This window comes from Rhineura floridana, chromosome 4, assembly GCF_030035675.1.
Source record: "Rhineura floridana isolate rRhiFlo1 chromosome 4, rRhiFlo1.hap2, whole genome shotgun sequence".
Taxonomy (NCBI): domain Eukaryota; kingdom Metazoa; phylum Chordata; class Lepidosauria; order Squamata; family Rhineuridae; genus Rhineura; species Rhineura floridana.
Window position 1 is genome coordinate 9,882,478 of NC_084483.1, and position 19,718 is coordinate 9,902,195.

General features: G+C 42.5%; 1 protein-coding gene across 2 annotated transcripts in view; it reads left to right on the forward strand.

Moving 5' to 3' along the window:
• Positions 1–567: 567 nt before the first annotated feature.
• SLC23A1 (solute carrier family 23 member 1) overlaps positions 568–19,718 on the forward strand; it is a 36,712-nt gene continuing 17,561 nt past the window's right edge. For both annotated transcript variants that reach the window (XM_061622421.1, XM_061622423.1), the window contains exons 1-8: positions 568–610; positions 2,542–2,579; positions 6,250–6,366; positions 7,983–8,140; positions 8,251–8,339; positions 14,435–14,502; positions 17,348–17,529; positions 19,423–19,543. In XM_061622421.1, the coding sequence (XP_061478405.1) occupies positions 583–610; positions 2,542–2,579; positions 6,250–6,366; positions 7,983–8,140; positions 8,251–8,339; positions 14,435–14,502; positions 17,348–17,529; positions 19,423–19,543 (801 nt within the window). In that variant the 5' untranslated portion in view covers positions 568–582. The remainder of the gene's footprint in view (positions 611–2,541; positions 2,580–6,249; positions 6,367–7,982; positions 8,141–8,250; positions 8,340–14,434; positions 14,503–17,347; positions 17,530–19,422; positions 19,544–19,718) is intronic.

Genomic DNA, 19,718 nt, shown 5'->3' on the forward strand with positions numbered 1-19,718 from the left:
AAATAAAAATGTATTTAGCAGGTGTTAAATACTACAATGAAGGCACCTGCCTAATGACAATAAGCAGGGAGTTCCAAAGTGCAGGTGCTGCCACACTAAAGGACTGATTTCTTACAAGAGAACAAGTACTATGTGGCACCCATAACATGGAAAGCACACCTTGAACTTAGCCTGGTAGCAAATCAGCAACCAGTACAAATTTCAGAGCAGTGGCATTATGTGCTGATAGAGGCTCACTCATGTCAGCAATTGTGCCACAGCATTCTGCACTAACTGCAGCCCCCGGGTCAGGTTGTGCTGCATGGGGATCTTTGTGACCTTGGCTGACTGGCTGCCAGGGTTTTTTTAGTTTTGATTAGGAACCCTAACTGATTGTGGGATGTTTTCTATCTTACTCAGAGGAATCTTGTTGTGGTTGGTATGGTATTGCATTTAGGAAATCATCATTGTCTTTTCTTTTTCTTTTTCTATTTGCATTTCATTTATCTCTGACCTCACTCCCTTACATCCATAGAAGCAAAAACTGGTTCCATACACTCAGTTCAACCCCCTTAAACCTACTGATGATGCCTTGTCGTTTACATGATGGTTTGTTTCTTGCCCAATAATGGTAAGAGAATTCACATACTGGGAGGTGTGGCTTCAATTGCTGTTGTTCCCAATCTACTGCCTGTGAAGGTAGACCAAACCATGTGTGTTTCCTCTCTGTCAATTATTACTCACTGGAATTATTACCATCTGGGTTGGCTGTCAAAGTGAGTTTATAGCAGCCCACAGAGTAGGCAGGAAAGAGTAGAGAATCTTCTTAATGCTTACTCATTTCTCAAACTTCTCTCTGCAGTGAAGGGTCAAGTCTGTAAAAAGGTTTGGAGCAGCCACATTAAAAGACAGGCAGGGAGTTGCAACCCTGCTTTGATATGGATATCTTTGCAGAGGATCCCTAGTCAATCCTAACCATATTTATTCAGAAGTCTTTTGAGTTGTATGGGGCTAAGTCCTTAGCGAGTGTGCTTAGAATTGCAGCCTTCAGGAACATCCATCTTTACTCCTGAGTGCTCCCATCGAACATCTTCACAACACTAGGCTCCCTTCTTTCCACAATCACCTTCTGGTGACTGGCCTGACTTGAGAGCACTTACACCCTTATTGCAGAAGCAAGTAGGCTAGATTAAATGTTCTCTACCCAGGCTCCCTAAGCAGGTGAGAAGGAATGATCCCGTCACTTCAGCTGGACCTGGGAACATCCTCATTTACCTAAGATTTCTATCTTAATTTCCAATCAGAGATTTGTTTGTTTGTTTGAGTGGTATGCTCCAAGCAACTGTAGTTGAGGGTTAATGTATTATGCTTAATGACATCACTGGGCCCATCCCCATGACATCACTAATGCCCATCCCTGAAATCTCAGGGTTTGGGATGCTTCTGACCTGGCAACCTTCCTTCTGAGTCATATTCTTGAAAGGAGGAAGAAAATACCTTTTTACTCTGAATATACACGAAGAGCAGCTCATTTGCTAAAGAGAGACCAGTAAGAGGCAAAGGAAGCAGAAGCGAAGTGTGAGAACAGCAACAGAGATATATGCGCTGGTGCAGAGATGTACTCTATGCCTGATGAAATGTCCTGAATTTTGAAAACCTGTAGATCTGGAACAGCTACTACAGTCAAGCCAATAAAATATATACACCTACTTCATCTCACAGCAAAAGCAACCGAGGGATCATATCCAATTAATTTATACTTGGAGTAAATTTATTGAAATAAATTACTTTAATCCAGTTATTACACTGGGTCTACTCTGAGTAGGACTAATGTTGGATATCACTCCATATTGATTTTCTGCATTATATTCTTTCTGTAACAAAAATATTATTAAGTTCAAATGCTACCTGATCTCATTCATAACCTTAATGTCACAGTACAGACAGATTATGCTGTGGAGCTGTAGAAAATTATAGTAATATGGGAGAGTGTAATGTGAGTACAGGAGGAAGGAAAAGTAGATGGGTGGATGGCAAAGTCGTGGAAGGACATCTGTATGTGCGGAAAAGGTAGTTGTAGTATGTGTAAGAAGGAATATTAGAGAAGAATATAAAAGAAAACAGTGTGGGCCGACTTGGTTTTTGCCCCCCATGTATCCATCTATTATAGCCATGTTAACTGAGATATTCTCATTCCTGCGGATTCCAACAGGCTGACACATGTTTGATCCCAGCTGCCTTATACATCACTGAGTTGAGTTTTTGTGTAAACTATCAGCTAACCAGTCTGTTATACAATAACTCGTTTTTTTAATGTTTATTCAACAAAGCTGTGAAAAACTGTCATTATGGAAAGTGAGGTAGGGATGGGTTTTACCCTTGTAATGTCCTGATTAATAGGTACTGACGAGTAACTTTCAAGACCATACCTTAATTTCACAATCAGCAGCCAATGGTTTCAGTTATAGTTTGACAAACAATCTTTGGTATGTTGACTAAAGTCCTCCCCGAGATGATAAGTATGCCTGTAGTCTAATTTCCTCTTTCTCTGGCATTGAGCAGGAATGGGAAGCACCTCTGAACGCTCTTCTAGTTTCAAGGTAATTTTACTGCTTCTAATTAACACACAGACTTACATAAAACTTCTTGCTTAGAAATGTTAAGTATGTCTTAAGGCAAAGGTGATGGAAGGATATTTTTCTAGCTATTAGAAGAGGAATCAATGAGAGCAAAACAGGAGAACGGCACTTCTTTTAGACCCCTGTAGGAGATCAAAATAGAGACATATGTTGTTTAGAGTTCCAAGGAACTTCCGCAATGTTTTATCTGCTTGTGATTTTCCAGAACATGTCAGCTTCACAGAACATGAAGCATTCCCTTAAAACAAATCTCTTCAAGCAAGAAATACCAGGCAACTCTGCTTCACACTGATTCAAATTCATCTCCATATCTCAGACATTTTCAGTGGCTATCATTCTGCATGTGGTGACGAATGAGCAACTTGACATTCAAGGAATTTCTCATGCTACTGTATGTCATACTTAACTAGATGTCAGTCATCAGTATGTGACCCAGCTTGCTGTTTTCTGTCATTCAGATTATTTGGCTTATTCTCAGACTTATAAAGGCCAGTTCTACCCCGGGCATTTACTGTGGAACAGTGACATGTTTAACGTTTTCATAGGGCATCTGAACAACTTTGTGAACAAAGCATCCCCATCTCATGTTTACCCTGTATGGCTTCTGTTTTTTTCTAGAGTTCAGAATTATATATGTCTGTACACACACACATTTCTTTTTCTGTGGAACCAACAGTGTCACTTTAACCCTTCCCTTTCAAACAGCATTACCTTATATATGTTTCTTTTCTTTACCCCCCTTCAAAATTGTACTGGGGCATAATCACGATTGGGAGTGCATTGGGGGAAAGGGAGTATTTAACCCTTACCCCACATACAATGATCTCAGTAAAAATCTACCTCCTTCAAAGCAGGGATTGGGGAAAGGGAGACAGCCCAGTTGACTATAGTATTGTTGCGCGCCTCCCCCAATCTCCGAGCGGTGAGATTTCAGGGGGGTCCCTGTGCCCATCCAGGGTTTGATTTCCTTTGGGAAGAAGGCCAGCAGAGACTGCGGTGTCTTTATGAAACATGGTTTATTTATGTACACACATTCCAACCTGAGCTTAGGATGGAGGGGTTCAAGGCATCAGCAGTCTAATATCCAGCTTTTCCATCTAGGTGCAGGGGCATCCTATGGCCACGATGCAGGGAGCCAGCCTCTCCGCATGCCTGCTGCCCTAGTTCTCCAGAACACACACTTCCAGTTCCAAACACACTTCTCCCCGCCCAGGAGTGGGGGGGAGACTCTCCTCCAGTAGAGTTTAAAATGACAAAAAGGATCTTCCTAGCCCCTTTCACCAGTTGCCAGGGCAACTAAATAGGACCATTAACTACCTAGCCACTCTATTTGATTAACAAAGGAGATTCATCTGGCTAGCAGAGCCAGCCTCCCAGGCATAGGATTCCAGATCAGAGGCTGGAAAGGTGACCCACAGAAATCATCCATTCCAGCCCCCCCCCATGTTCATAACAGTATGTTATTTAGATTCTTAGGGTAGAAACACACTCCCTGTTCTGCTGGTTCCAGTGCATCTCCACCTCCCTCTTCTGAAAATGGGGGCACATGACACTAGTCAAACCCTGCCCCTTTTTACTGTAAAACCTGGTGGGAGCAGCTTGAGTGGGTTTTTTTTAATTCAAAGAGATTTTGCAACTGATCGGCAGATCAACCCGTTTCTCCTCCAGAAACACTTTGCTCTGGCAACTAGTGTCTTCAAGGCGATCATTCTGCATCTGACGGCAGTGATCTTCCAAAAAAGAGAGAGTTAGAAGTGTTTGGCCAGCAGTTCCAGTAGATGAATTGGAATATGTAGAGGTCACCATCAAAGGTGGCTGTGTTCCCCTTTGCTTCTCCCAGTGCATGGGAAACCTATGTTTATTTAGGTTTGGAGGTATGTAGAGAACAGGGACCCTCTTAATTGACGTTCATACTTATCCCATGTCCACTGCTACTACCTGTTGAGTTTGTCTATATTCATGCATGCTCACAGTATGTCTATATTCATACGTGTGCTCTGTGCATCCATCTTTTTCCATGGGGCATTTAGATGGAAGTCATACTTTGTAGAATGGTCTCCCTCTTCCTGATGGGCCCCTCTGATCCTGTGGGACAGCTTGTCCCTGCAGCACTAGTTACAGCACTGGAATTAAGCTTCAAATTCATCTCCGTATCTCAGACATGTTAGGAGGACTGTAGAATTCTAGCACAACACCTTCCAGATGTTTAAGAATGTAACTGTTCTTCATTGGCCTTTTCTTCTTTTTCCATTCTTCTCCTTGTTGTTGGGAACACGTTATTTGTGCCATTCTGGAAGGAGACTTTTCTCCATTTTGCATTCCACCCCACCAGTTCCAATGTGTAGGTGAACAGACAACTATGGAATGAAGCCTGACCCTTTGCTGGGAAAGTTAAGCCTTCCTCAGCAATAAACAATTTGAAGGAAACAAAGTCAGCAACATCCCATGAACAGAAGGATTTTGATATGATCTACGGAACTGAAGATGCACCTTTTATGAAAGAGAGGAGTTACAAAGGAAAATGTATAATCAATGAGAGATTTCCAAAAGATCAAGTTGGATTTCAGTTTTACCTCCTGTTTGACAGAGCAAAGCATGATGGCAGTCCAGTTCAACAGAGATCCAATGGAATATATTATATTTAATAGAGAACATAATATTGAATACAGCATAATTAAAAAGCCTAATTTTGCCACACGCATTCAGCCAGTCGCCAGTTCCTTCAGAGAGTTTTGGGAGGAATAGTTTCTTAGGAATCTAGGAAATTACCTAGTTCTAAGGTACTGAATGGTTTGCTTATTTGTTTGCTTCTTATATGTGTTTTTATACTGCCCTTCAATTATATTCCAAAGGCAGTTTACAAAATGAATAAAACAGTTAAAATGTAAATACAAAAAAAAAATCAAAATAATCTAAAGCAGCAAAACAGCAGCATAAAGCAGGTAGGTCAGCAGGATTAAAACTGCATCTAAAACTGCATCTAAAAATAGGTATCAGCCTGGCACTGAAAGGACAATAAAATATGTGCCAGGCAAAGCTTTTTTGGGAAGCTATTCCACAACTGGGGCACTACCACTGAAAAGTCTGTTTTTGTCTTTCTCTCTGTCTCTGATAGCCACCTGCCTCACTTCAGGAGGTGGGGTACCCATAAGAGACACCCCAGTGAAAATTATTATGCATGAGTAGTGCGGTATTATGCATGCATATGGGGTAGATATACATGCCAGGAAGTAAAAAGCCCGCCTGGCAGCTATCAGATCACGGACATCAGTCCTGTACCCCATCCCAACCACAGAGACTGCTGTACTCAGGTACTGTTGGGTTGCAGTGGAATGTGGCTCGTGTCAAGACATTATACCCACCTGCCTTGCTCGCAACCAACACATTGTTCTCATTGTGGCATACACAAGTATTACCATGACACCAGCTTCAACCTAGAACACAAACCCTTCCTGCATTCCATTCTTTGGTGTCTTCCAGATGTTTTGGACTACAACTTCCATCAGCCCCAGCCGACATGGCTTATGACAATAAGGTATGATGGGAATTGTAGTTGACAACATCTGGAGGGTGCCGCGTTGACTACCCCTGCTTTAGTGTTACAGTCCTCCTCCTTTATTTTCAACAAAAGGCAGCAGATAGGAACCATGCCGGACCACCAACATCCCACGAACAGAAGGATTTTGATATGATCTACAGGATTGAAGATGCACCTCCTTGGTATCTCTGCATCCTCCTGGGATTTCAGGTAGTAAATTAATCAAGCGTCATCTGTGATGTGGCTCTTAGGCCTGGGGCTAAAGAAACGAAGCTGTTCCTAATGACTGCCCCCCCCTTCTTTAAACTGTCATGGTGTTTGTTTCTCAAGCCACTATATCAAGTCACTATTGAAAAGAATTCAGATTTTATTGTATGATAAAATGATACTATCAACAATGCTATTGTTGTAAAAGTGCAGGTAGTACCTTTACAATGAGGGCATATAAGGCGCCTACAACTTTCCCTCTATTGTTTACAGTGATTCAATAACTGGGCTTGTTGATCTGCAGTGTTGATTTTTGTAAGCAAGGAGCTACACCTTTTGATTTTCCCTCTGTGCTTTCATTAATTTACTTCAAGTACATTTTTAATCTCTAACATTCTGCACAGAGACAAATAATATGCAGTGTGCACCCCTTCTCTGTTTACTAGTGTTCTGTAATCCCAGTTGCTGGTTTGGTGGCAAACTGGGGGCGCACTCGCACTTCAGCTGTACACACAAACAATTGCAGGTGTGTTATTTATGATCCTATGATGAGAAAGGGGCTGCAGGAGAAGTATTTGGACATTTGGGTCCTCCTGCTTTTTAAAAAAAGATGTTTGTTCTTCTGCAAATCTTGGGGTTTCTTTGAGCGTGCTGACAGTGTCAGTGGTCCCATTGCAGTGTCAATGCTATCACTTGACACCTTTTGCTATTGGAAGGCATAATCTGGATCTCTAAGGATTAGTATTTTGCAGGCAGGCATAACCTATATCTGCAAAATCTGATCTGCTGCCTGATAAACAGCATAACAGAGAAAACATATTGATTGTTAGAAACAGTAAATCATAGCATTTCTGTATAAAAAAATGACTATATAGATACTTGAATTGGTATACTATATGCATCCCATAGTGTAGAGGGCTCCATTTAACTAGGTATAGGAGAAAAGCCTTAGGACCCCTCCAGAGTCCAAACATCCTTTTTATTGTGCATTCGTAATGACCAGGGCTCATGATGCTATTGAGCACACGCAATCTCGCTTTCAATACTGTTTGTGCCTGCAAAAGTTTTGGGGTGGTCATACTGATTTGTGTCCGATCAGTGGAAATCTTCATACCACTTTTCATACCACAAATGTTCTTGGGTTGTTGTTGTTCTGCTTTTGTTGAGCTATAGTCAGCTATACAGGGAGCAGTAATGTGGTTATCATTGGGGAAGCACCACAGAGCCACCAATAAAGCAGAATGAATTCACCACTAATACATTAAGGGATAGAAACACACTCACTGTTCTGCCAGTTCCAGCGCATCCCTTTCTCTCTTCTGAAAATGGGGGCACATGATGCTAGTCAATTCCCACCCCCCTTTTACTATAAAACTTGGTGGAAGCAGTTTAAAAAATCAGCTTCAAAAATTCAGCTTTACCAGGGATTCACAGATCAATCTGTTCCCCTGACAGGTGTGGCTAATGGAAATGCTTTGATCTGGCAACTAGTGTCAATCTTGTGTCTAATTTTGTGTCTAACTACCAGTCTGGAGAGGTCTTTACTGTGATTTAAATTTTAGGAAAGCGTCTAATAAGGTGGTCCTTTGACCTAGCCTCCCTTGAAATTTCCCCTCCAGCATTATTTGACATGCTTCAGTGGCACCATCGCTGTTCCCTTCCTACTGGCAGAATCCCTGTGTGTAGGGAAGGACCAATACACCATTAGCCAGCTCATTGGCACCATCTTCAGCTGTGTGGGGATCACAACTCTCATCCAAAGCACTGTGGGAATTAGGTAAGTTTTGCCCAGCTTGCCCCCCGCCCCGCCCCCGCCGTGAATTTAAAGAAAGCAAGATGTGGCAGTCAGATGGTAGCAAATCATGCTCTTTCTTGTTGGTTATCCAGACTTCCTCTGTTTCAAGCCAGTGCGCTAGCATTTCTGGTTCCAGCCAAGTCTATCCTGGCCCTGGATAAATGGAAATGTCCTCCAGAAGGTAATTTGAACTTGTTTAATCCTGGGAGATAGAACATGAATAATTTGAGGGTTTCTCACTTGGGGACTAAAGTCAACTACTTTCCAAATGGTAACACGATGGGTGAATCTGTCAATTCCAATTTCCCTCAGTTTTCATTTTTTCAGTCTTCAGTTCTCCACATTTCCACATCAGTTTGCCAATACTATTTTTAAAGCCCTCATGAAAATGCATCAGCATTTTAGAGAGAACTTATCCAAATACTCATTTTATATGGAATTATCCCTAATATTATTCATATTTGTATGTTATTTTATATGCATTTTATACATAGTTTAATATATTAAATTTGGATACATTACTTGGCTAGAGAATTGAATTGTAAAGTTTGGAGAATTGCAAATTTTGAAGGATGGTTCTGTTTATGTGAACTAGGAATGGAATCCTCTCCTTTTTTACGTTTTGTTTTTAAGTTTGGCCCCCTGGTGGTTGTTAACTATCTGATTCCTTTTCCCTCTGATAACTTTTCATTTTTCCTATCTCCAATTTTTTTTGCTTTGCAGAGAATTATGGATATCATAATCGCTATTTATTCATAACTCTCCATTGTTATCTATCTTTATTCTAAACTCTGTAATGATTGCCTCTTTAAATTCCTTTTCAAGTGCACTGCAGAGCAGATTAAGGCAAATAATCAAGTCAGTGTTTTCCTCCCTGCTGCTTACAATCAGTACTTCATTCCCCCCCCCGCTGCCGTCTGTCAGTTACAATCAAGTGACATCAGTGACAGGGAATACATATTTGAAGAGCTCACATAGAAAGTAGATAAGTATCACTCACACTATTGATGATTTCAAAGCGAATTTTAAAAAAAACAAATTGGGAAAAAAGAATGAATCAGAAACTAGGCGCAGAGAGTTGCTACCTCAAAATTCTCTCTACAAAAGTAGAGAATATCAGACATTAAAATTAATCCGATGGCAAGTCCAATTACTGCAGAAACAGAGCCCATCGCTACTGTGAGAACTGTTTTGAAAAGCATTGACTTTGAAAAGCATGTTATATGCATGTAACTGCGTAGAAGACTCATCCTTAGTAACTTCCCAGTTTGCTATTAGAAGGATTTAGTCATTTATCTGCATCTGATCAGAAATCTGGTACTGGTAAAATTCTCTCCACTTGGTGGGATGTTTTATTGATTGATTGATTGATTGATTGATATTACATTATATTATATCTATTTATTTATTGTTTTATTTATATCCCGTCCTTCCTCCTAGCAGGAGCCCAGGGCGGCAAATAAAAGCACTAAAAACACTTTAAAACATCCTAAAAACAGACTTTAAAATACATTAAAACAAAACATCTTTAAAATCATTTTTTTAAAGCTTTGAAGACATCTTTAAAAAAAAGGCTAAAACATATTGTTTAAAAAAAGGGGGAAAAGTTTAAAAACATACTAAAAAGCAATTCCAACACAGACGCAGACTGGGATAAGGTCTCAACTTAAAAGGCTTGTTGAAAGAGGAAGGTCTTCAATACGCACCGAAAAGATAACAGAGATGGTGCCTGTCTAATATTTAAGGGAATTCCAAAGGGTCGGTGCCGCCACACTAAAGGTTTGTTTCCTGTGTTGTGCGGAATGGACCTCCTGATAAGATGGTATCTGCAGGAGGCCCCCACCTGCAAAACGCAGTGATCGACTGGGTATATAAGGGATAAGATGGTTTTTCAGGTATCCTGATCCTAAGCTGTATAGGGCTTTGTACACCAAAACTAGAACCTTGAACTTGGCCTGGTAGCAAATGGGCAGCCAGTGCAATTCTTTCAGCAGCAGGATGACATGTTGATGATACCCTGCCCCAGTGAGCAGTCTCGCCGCTGCATTTTGCACCAGTTGCAGCTTCTGGACCAACCTCAAGGGCAGCCCCACATAGAGCGCAGTACAGTAATCCAGCCTGGAGGATAGCAGTGCATGGACAACAGTGGTCAGGCTATCCCGGTCCAGAAATGGCTGCAGCTGTCTTACCAGCTGAAGCTGGTAAAAGGCACTCCTAGCCACTGAGGTCACCTGGGCCTCTAGCGACAAAGATGGATCCAGGAGCACCCCCAGGCTATGGACCTGCTCTTTCAGAGGGAGTATGACCCCATCCAAAGCAGGCAACAGACCAATTATCCGAATTTGGGAACTACCAACCCACAGCGCCTCCGTCTTGCTAGGATTCAGACTCAGTTTATTGGCCCTCACCCAGCCCACCACCAAGTCCAGGCAGCAGTCCAGGGCTTGTACGGCCTCTCCCGATTCAGATGTTATGGAGGAACAGACTTGGGTAGCGTACTTCAGACACCTCACCCTAAATCTCCTAATGACCACTCCCAAGGCCTTCATATAGATGTTAAACAGCATGGGGGACAAGATGGTACCCTGCGGCACCTCACAGCACAACTGCCAGGCGGCCGAAAGACAATCACCCAATGCTATTCTTTGAAAACGACCTTGGAGATAGGATTGGAACACTCTAAAACATTGCCTAAAACATTGCCTCCATCTCACCAAGTCAGCCCAGAATACTTCAATGGTATCAAAAGCCGCTGATAGATCAAGTAAGAATAACAGGATCGCACTCCCCCTGTCCTTCTCCCGATAACAGTCATATATCAGGGCAACCAAGGCCTATTCAGTCCCATAACCAGGCCTGAACCCAGACTGGAACAGGTCAAGATAATCTGTTTCATCCAAGAGTACTTGCAATTGCTGCGCCACAACCCTCTCAATTATGTTCCCTAAGAACGGGGTATTTGCGACCTGTCGGTAATTGTTGCAGACCAATGGATCCAAGGTGGGCTTTTTCAGGAGCGGTTGGATCACCGCCTCTTTCAGGGCAGCTGGAACCACTCCCTTCTGGAATGATGCATTGACCATACCCTGGATCCACTTGGTCAAACCCCCTTGGCAAGCATTAATAAGCCAAGAAGGGCAAGGGTCGAGAGGACTTGTTGCTGGCCACATCATCGCAAGCACCTTGTCTATGTCATCAGGCTGCATCAACTGAAACCGTTCCCAAGAAGTTGCAGCAGACATTGCACTGGACACCTCATTAGGGACTACAGTAGATGTGGATCAAGATGTGGCATCAAAACTGCTACGGAGGCGAACAACTTTACCCTCAAAGTGCCTTCCAAACAATTCACAGTGGGCTTCCAAAGGGTCTAAAACTCCATTTCCTGGAGTTGATGTCAACAGACCCCCGACAATACGGAAAAGCTCCACTGGACAGCTACTTGAGGATGCGATAGAGGCAGAGAAGTGGGCCTTCTTTGCTGCCCTCACCACCGCACAGTAGGCATGGTTATGTTTTACTCGTGCCCAATCAGCCTCACAGCTTGTCTTTTGCCACTTGCACTCTAGCCGTCATCCAGCCTGTTGCAGATGAATAGCTTCCCACATTATTTTCCACCACTTGGTACCTAAAGACCTTGTCCCATAAGAACCTTAAAGATAAGACTGCAATCCCATGCACGCTTACTAGGATTCTATTGAAATCGGTGAGGTTTACTTCTGAGTAAATATGAACCTGCCTTTTAGATGAGATTTTCTCAGAGGCTTCTCTTTGGGTGCCCCTCACCACCCAGCCGGCAGATGATAGTTAGATGGTGGTGGGCTACCAGAGATAGGGCCCTCTCTGTGTGGCACCCCAGTAATGGAACTCCCTCCCTAAGTATCTTTGCCTGGCCCCATCGTTATTATCTTTCAAGCTATTTCTGTATGTTCTTGCTTACATGTGTACATAGATGCCTGTCTGCATGTATACCAACCAAAGTGTGTATTTCTGGGTGATGGGCCATGGGACAAATTACACTTATATCACATTTATATCAGGGGGAATTAGCAACCGGGAACAGACCAAAGCTTAGAATTAAAGGTTATTTGAAGTATTACAGAAAAGTTGATCAACAATGAGGATGGTAAGACCTTGATGCATAGGCTGTGAGGAGAGAAATAGCCCTTCAGAGGTCCCAAGCCATACCAGGTTTTACTGGCAAGCACCAGCATTTATGCTCAGAAATGGACTAGCAGCCAGTGAAGTTGCTTCAAAACTGGCATGGCCTGTCTCAGCTGAGCAGCCTAGCAGCTGGATTCTGACCGTGGCTGCTAATCACACAACAAAAGTAACCCTTAGTTTGGCCCTTAGACTAGAAGAAACTGTGCTGGCGGCCTGTGTTTTCTGAAGTGATGCCTGGGAGCTTGTTAGCACCTATGCAGAGCCTAAACCCAGTTGTCAAGATTCAACAAACACAGTTTGATTCTTCACTGTGCAGCCCAACCCACAACTCTTTTTAAAAAATATAATGCTACCAATGGCCCCTCTCCACACACCCCTCCCAGATTTTAGTCAGGACTGCAGTACGCAGGGAAGTTTAACCATTTCCTTCTCAAGTACATTACAGACTAAAACCACCCCCTGAGCTGCAATTAGTTTAAGGGGGTAGGGGAGAGACTCTAACTCAAATTTCAGGTGGGAAGATATTGATTATATGGATAGTGCAGTTCTGTTGCACCAGATTATCATCATCATCATCATCATCATTTATTTGTATAGGGCCATCATATGCACATGGCACTGTACATAAAACAAAAGTATAAAAACAAGTCCCTGTCCCAAAAGGTGTACGATCTAAATAAAAGGAGGATAACAGAGGAAGGGAAGGGAAACAGAGGACAAAGTGAGGACTTCAAATACACATACTCTAGGTATCCGGGAGACAATTCCAGGAATACGGAGCAGCAAGAGAAAAAATGTGGTTGCTTCCCATGTAATTAAAGTAACAGCTAGTTTGCAGAGCTTGGAAAAGTTACTTTTTTGAACTACAACTCCCATCAGCCCAATCCAGTGGCCACGCTGGCTGGGGCTGATGGGAGTTGTAGTTCAAAAAAGTAACTTTTCCAAGCTCTGCTAGTTTGGCTGTACGGCAGAGATTCCCAAACGGTGGTCTGCAGACTACCAGGGGCCCGTGAGCTTCATTCAAGTGGTCCGCAGTGTGTCCAGTGGGTTTGTGGTTGAAGATGGGAGACGGCGCATCCATCGCGTTAAACGTTCACATTGATTTTTAATTGTGTTTTATTGCTCCTTTTATATCTTACAGTGTGTTATATTCTATGGGATTCAAATTGAGCAATAAAATCCAATATATAAGGAATGAAAAAGAAATGAAAGTACAATTCAAATCACACAGCATCAAGCACAACAGGCAGAAGAAAAATCATTTAAGCGATACACCAAGACCCTCAACAATTTTCAAGGAGTCTGTGTGTGGGAAGTTTGGGAACCGCTGCCCTAAGGGGAAAGGAGAAGGGGGAAACCGGGAGGGTGAGGACAATCCTACTGTCGTCCGTCCACTGTGCCTGAAGAATACAGTACGCAGACAGCCACTGAGGGCATTAAAAATGTTTAAATTATGACGTTTGCCAAGCAACATTGATGTTTTTGTGTGGGGTCATGTTATTCATCCCTAAATGCTATTAGATGCCTGCAACAATATTGCATGCAGCAATTATAATAGCAGTGAATATGTAGGGATAGAGTGGAAGGATAGGTAAGAACTGCATTTTCCCCATGTACAAAATGTTCTGTATCTGATGCTGGGAATCAGCAAGAAGCACAACATGGAGGGAAAATGTCTGGGTTTGATGCAACCAATAGGTAACAACTGTGCATTTATCTGGTTCATTGCTGATCATGTGCAAAAGGCCTTGCCCAGAGGGTATGGTGTTAGGCTTCATAGGAACATAGGAAGCTGCCTTATAACAAGTCAGACATTGGTCCATCTGGCTCAGTATTGGCCACACTGACTGGCAGTGGGTCTCCAAGGTTTCAAACAAGGAGTCTCTCCCACCTGGAGATGCCAGAGATTGAATCTAGGACCAAGATCTAGGACTGAGCTGTGGCTCTCCAATGCAGATTAAACTCCACCCCATTAAGTAATATTCTGGTCAACAAGCTTCATTTACTAAAAGATTCTCCCTGGGCCTCTGTTAAGCATGTTGCTTAGTTCTGCTGACCTTGTGTTTTTCTGTTCTCACGTATATTTATTTATCTTCTTCCCTAATTATGCAGAGGCGATCTATGGCAACTGGACATTACCACTAAACACATCACACATTTGGCAACCAAGAATAAGAGAAGTAAGTTGAACCAACTCTCCAGCCTGCCAAGGGGATGGTCCAAGCCCCACCCAGAGGCATTTGCCAGGAAGGGATCTTCTCCCTAAAGTAGCACACGCCCTGGGATCCCATTGCCAGGCTTTTATTTCAGAGGAGTTATGTGGAATTAATCCCATGTCATATGCATGTGGAAATATATTAAACAGAAATGGACAGCTCATTTACGTTTGGTACAACCGTCAAAGATCTTTCTGGCGGGATCCTTGTTGCCTTTTGATTTCTAAGGAAAGTTTTTGCAAGTGAAAGGAATAAAGAAAGGACAGTTTCAGTCTCTCTCTCTCCCCGCCTCCATCTTATCCATTACCTATATCAGGGGAAGCCAATATGATGCACTCTAGATGTTGTTGGACTCCAAATCCCATCAGCCCCAGCCATCATGGCTAATCATCAAGTATGATGGGAATTGTAATCCATAACACTTGGAGGGCACCATGTTGTCTACTCCTGATCTGGATGTTGCTTTAAGCAGCATAAAACATTAAGAAAATGTACAGTTTACAAATAATATCAAACTATTATTCAGGGATAGAAAATGTATGGCCCTCCAGTTGTTGGTCTTGAGCTGCATACACACCATACATATAAATCACTCCACAAGAATCCTGTGAAGTGTAGTTTCTTAATGATGCTTGGAATTGTAGCTCTGTGTGGGGTAAGCTACAGTTCCCAGGTTTCTTGGGCAGGGTGTTTTAATGTGTGATGTATACACCTCCATTATCCATGACCATTGGCCATGCTGGCTGGTGCTGCTGCTGGGTGTCCAGTGTCATCTGGACATCACAAGTTCTCCATCCCTTTTATGAAAAAATGGAAATGGACTGCCTTGAAGTCGATCCCGAATTATGGTGACCCTATGAATAGGGTTTTCATGGTAAGCAGTATTCAGAGGGGGTTTACCATTGCCTCCCTCTGAGGCTAGTCCTCCCTAGCTGGCTAGGACCTGCTCAGCTTGCCACAGCTGCACAAGCCAGCCCCTTCCTTGTCCGCAACTGCCAGCTGGGGGGCAACTGGGCTCCTTGGGACTATGCAGCTTGCCCACGGCTGCACAGGTGGCAGGGCATGTAACCCGAGCCACTCACTGTGGGGGTGATCTTTAGCTGGCCCTTGACACCCAGGAAAAATGAGGGATTTCAACTCACAGACTGGACTCCCAGCCAGGTTCTCCTCCCCACTGTGCTATACCAGCTGTCCATCCCTTTTATAATTTGATCAAATATACTTTGCTTTTGTTATGGGGACCAAATCCAGGTGCTTCCTCTGTACAAGTCAAAGTTTATATATCAGAGCCTATCAGCACAATCCTATGCATATTTATTCAGAAGGACCTCTGAAGTGGGGCTTCCTCCTAGGAACGTATACATCGTGTTGCAGCCTTAGCACGTTTATACAGAACTAATTTCTACTGTGTTAAATTGAGCTTACTCCCTAGTGGGTGTGTTTAGGGTTATAGCCTAAGTGATCCCAAACAAAGAGGAAAATAAAATAAAATTGTAATTCTTTTAAGAATTCTGCAGCCCGAAGGAGGTCTACATGTTAAATAAATCCATGCAGATATTATCTGCAGAGCTTGGAAGTAACTAGTTACAAGCAACGAATTACTTGTAATTCATTACTTTTTTGAGTAATGAGTGGGTAATTCCTTTACATTTTGATTGTAATAGAACTAGGAGTAATTTTACTACTTTTGTGGAGTAATTGTAACATTTCCAGAATTACTTTTCGGCCCTACTTGGGGGGGGGAGCAGGGGACGTCTTCTGCTCCTCTGATTTGTGGATGAAAATCATGTGCCTCAAACTGGGCTTCTGTGCAGTGTCGCTCTTTCCTCATGCTCTGTGGATGGGTAGGAGGTGACGAGGGAGGAGGCGGAGAGTGAGATGGGGTGGAGTAGAGAAAACAATTGTTTAAAAAAATGGATAGTGGTGGTGAAGAATGGAGTGGAGGGGAAAAGGATCAGGAGGTCAAGAACATGGATAAAGGAGGAGAAGAAGGCAGCAGCAGAATGGAGATAAACAACTGTGGAAGTGAAAGATGACAACGTGTGTGTGTGAGAGAGACAGAGAGTGAGAGAGAGAGAATACTGTGTTTGCACTTGGCACACAAAGTGGCCTCCCCCACCCTCTCTGGCTACTGTGCTGCATTTGCAGTATTTTAACTGTTTTGCATCTCAGGGGAAAATGTTTGCTTGAGTGAGTGTCCCTTAGTTGGTGGCAGGGCAGCATCTGGGAGGTGGTTAAGTGAGAGAGATCATGCTTCCTGGCTGAGGGAGGGGGTTGCACTTGGTTTGACGTGCAAAGATCTGAGTAGTGGCCTCTGCCTCCCTCCCCACCACCCTTACCAGCGGAGAGACCACCATTGGTATCTTATGAATAAAAAGAATTATTCTACTACCTCTGTATGTGTGTGTTTATTTTTAATGTTGTTTTAGGCTACTTAGATGTGCAGCAGCCAAGGCCAGCACCTTGTAGGCATTTTTTTTAATTAAGTAACTGAAATGTAATTGTAGTGTTTACTTTGGAGGAAAAGTAAAGTAATCAGTTACTCTCAGAGCAATTGTAATTGTAACAGTAATTACTACTTTTTTGGGCCATGTAACTGTAACTGTAATTTATTACTTTTTAAAAGTAATCTTCCAAGCTCTGATTATCTGTTTGCATCATGTAACCTACTTGCACAATCTGGGATTTCTTGTCTCACAAACATGGAGAGGTATTTTTTAGTGAAATGTATGACCTAACTGGTTTTGTTTAATTATCCATGCTGCATCTCTCTTAATGGAATGTAACCTTTCCCCCCTTTCTACCATAGATCCAAGGAGCAATCATTGTTTCCAGCCTGGTGGAAGTGGCAATTGGGCTGGTGGGCCTTCCTGGGGCCCTGCTAAACTACATTGGGCCGCTCACGGTCACACCCACTGTCTCCCTAATAGGCCTCTCCGTCTTCCAAGCTGCAGGGGACAGAGCCGGATCACACTGGGGCATTGCGGCACTGTAGGCTGTACTTTTTCAATACTGCCGAATTTCAGAGTAGAGAATAAAAACCTGTAGAGCTGCAGAACTACTGCAGAATCTCAAAAGGACTGAACTGCAGAGGTACAAACCGACCAGTTGCCCAAGGCTCCCTCGTCATCATCTCACTCTACTGCCAGACCAACTCAAGTGAAGCAGTGAGTGGAATTATAAATGGTTGTTCTTCCACTGCTCAGAGCTTCAGAAAGTGTGTGTGTGTGTTGTGTGTGTGTGTGAGAGAGAGAGATGAAAACAGGAAGGATGAATCAATCAGTACTGAGGCATAGGGTGCTGGTGATTATTTAAATTAAAGGGACTAGAGAAATGTGTACTGGAAACAAGTCGGTCGTTGGCATGGTGAGAACATTATATACTAATGTTTCAATCTCCATTCCAGTGGGTTTGTTTCTCTGCAGTTCTGCCATATGTCCACAATAAAGACCATTATTTACATGCTTGTATTGTAATCACCGGGGAGGGGATCCCATACATATTAGTGTGGTGGCTGAACTGCCTGTAACTCACAGCTTAAAGACCATGGGTGCTGCAAGACAACCTGTTTATTGAGCATTCATCTTGATTTGTTTGTACAAAGTTTGCGTGGAGGTTATTCAGTGTCCTCTGTTTAGTGAGCATTCATTCTGATTGTTTCCGCAGAGGTTTTATGGCATCTGCTATTTATTGAACATTCATCCTAATTTATTTGCAGAGCTTATACAACTTCCTGTGAAACAATGGTCAGCCCACACTTTCTGGTGCATTTTCCTATCACTTTCCTTACCGCAAACAGTCTGATTTTTTAAGTCAGTTTGTTGCATGAGTGTCCTTTAATTCAATTTAATTGCACAAACCTAAATTTGCCGATATGCAATTGAATTCCTCCTGCAAAACAATAGCAGTCTGGAGGGGACCCATAAATACATACAATTATATTCCTAACTTAAAGTTCATTCATTGAATTAATTGTTCGTTCATTCATTCATATGTATTCATTCGTATGTGTGAATACAGAGTTACAAACTGTTTCAGCTACCACACACTTGTGTTATATATGATTATATGATTATACATCTACTTCTGGAGCCCTTCCCACTGGATCTTTAGTTTTATATGAAATGCATAAGATGGTCACCAATATGTTACTTGTATTGTTTGAAAGACACAGGAAAAGGTCATGGAAGACAGAACAGTATTGAACTTCCTTAGCTGCTGCTCTGACAATTATTTAAGTCAGGTTCAAATTCCAAATTTGTGTCTCTACTAGTATGTCAGTTTTGATTATATCACATCTGAATTAAATTCTGACATATATGCCCCTGTGACATAAGTCTGTGTAAAATCAGAAGATGAAAGCAGACCTTAAATACAGTGGGTACAATCCAGAGAAAATTAGCTGCACTGAAATCAGTGGACATGAAGCTGCTAACTATAATGGGAGCTCAACTTTCTCAGGCTTGCAAGCCATTAGAGTAAAAATCAGAACAAAGGGACTCTAAGGGCTCTACTGCACTGATTTTGGAACTTCTGGAAAAAGAAGAAAGCAAATTTGCAACAGAATGGAATGCTTAGCAGCAATGTTGTAACTGCTAAGCGCATATCGCTTCATTAAAGAAGGCCCAACCCCCTCCAGTGGTGTTAAATTTCTTCATCCAGGATGGATTCAAGGCCAGTTCATGCTGTTGGTGCCAGGTTTTTGTTTTTTTAAAAAATGTAGAAGTCAAAACTACCCAGATAACATTATGTTCATGGTGAGTGAGTCCTTAACAGTAGCAAAAGAGATCCCATTGGAAGTAATGTGAATCGGCCCTAATGTTTCTGCACCCAGCTTGCGTCTGATCTCTGCTTCTCACCATGCCTTTTTTCTCTTTTAAACAGCTCCATTTTTTTAATCGTTTTGTTTGCTCAGTACCTACGGAATGTGTCTTTCCTCCTCCCTGGCTACAAATGCGGAAAAGGGTGCACTGTGTTCCGGATACAGATCTTCAAGATGTTTCCAGTAAGGAAAGGTCCCCTTTGTTCAATGGGACAAATTTGCCATGATCCCAGTTTGATTTTATTTTATTGTCAGCTTATTATATTTATTTCTTACATTTTAATTCCAGATAGCATCAGAGCACTATATATCGCCCTCCCCACCACTTCTTTCTCACCATGTGGGAGAGGTTAAGCTG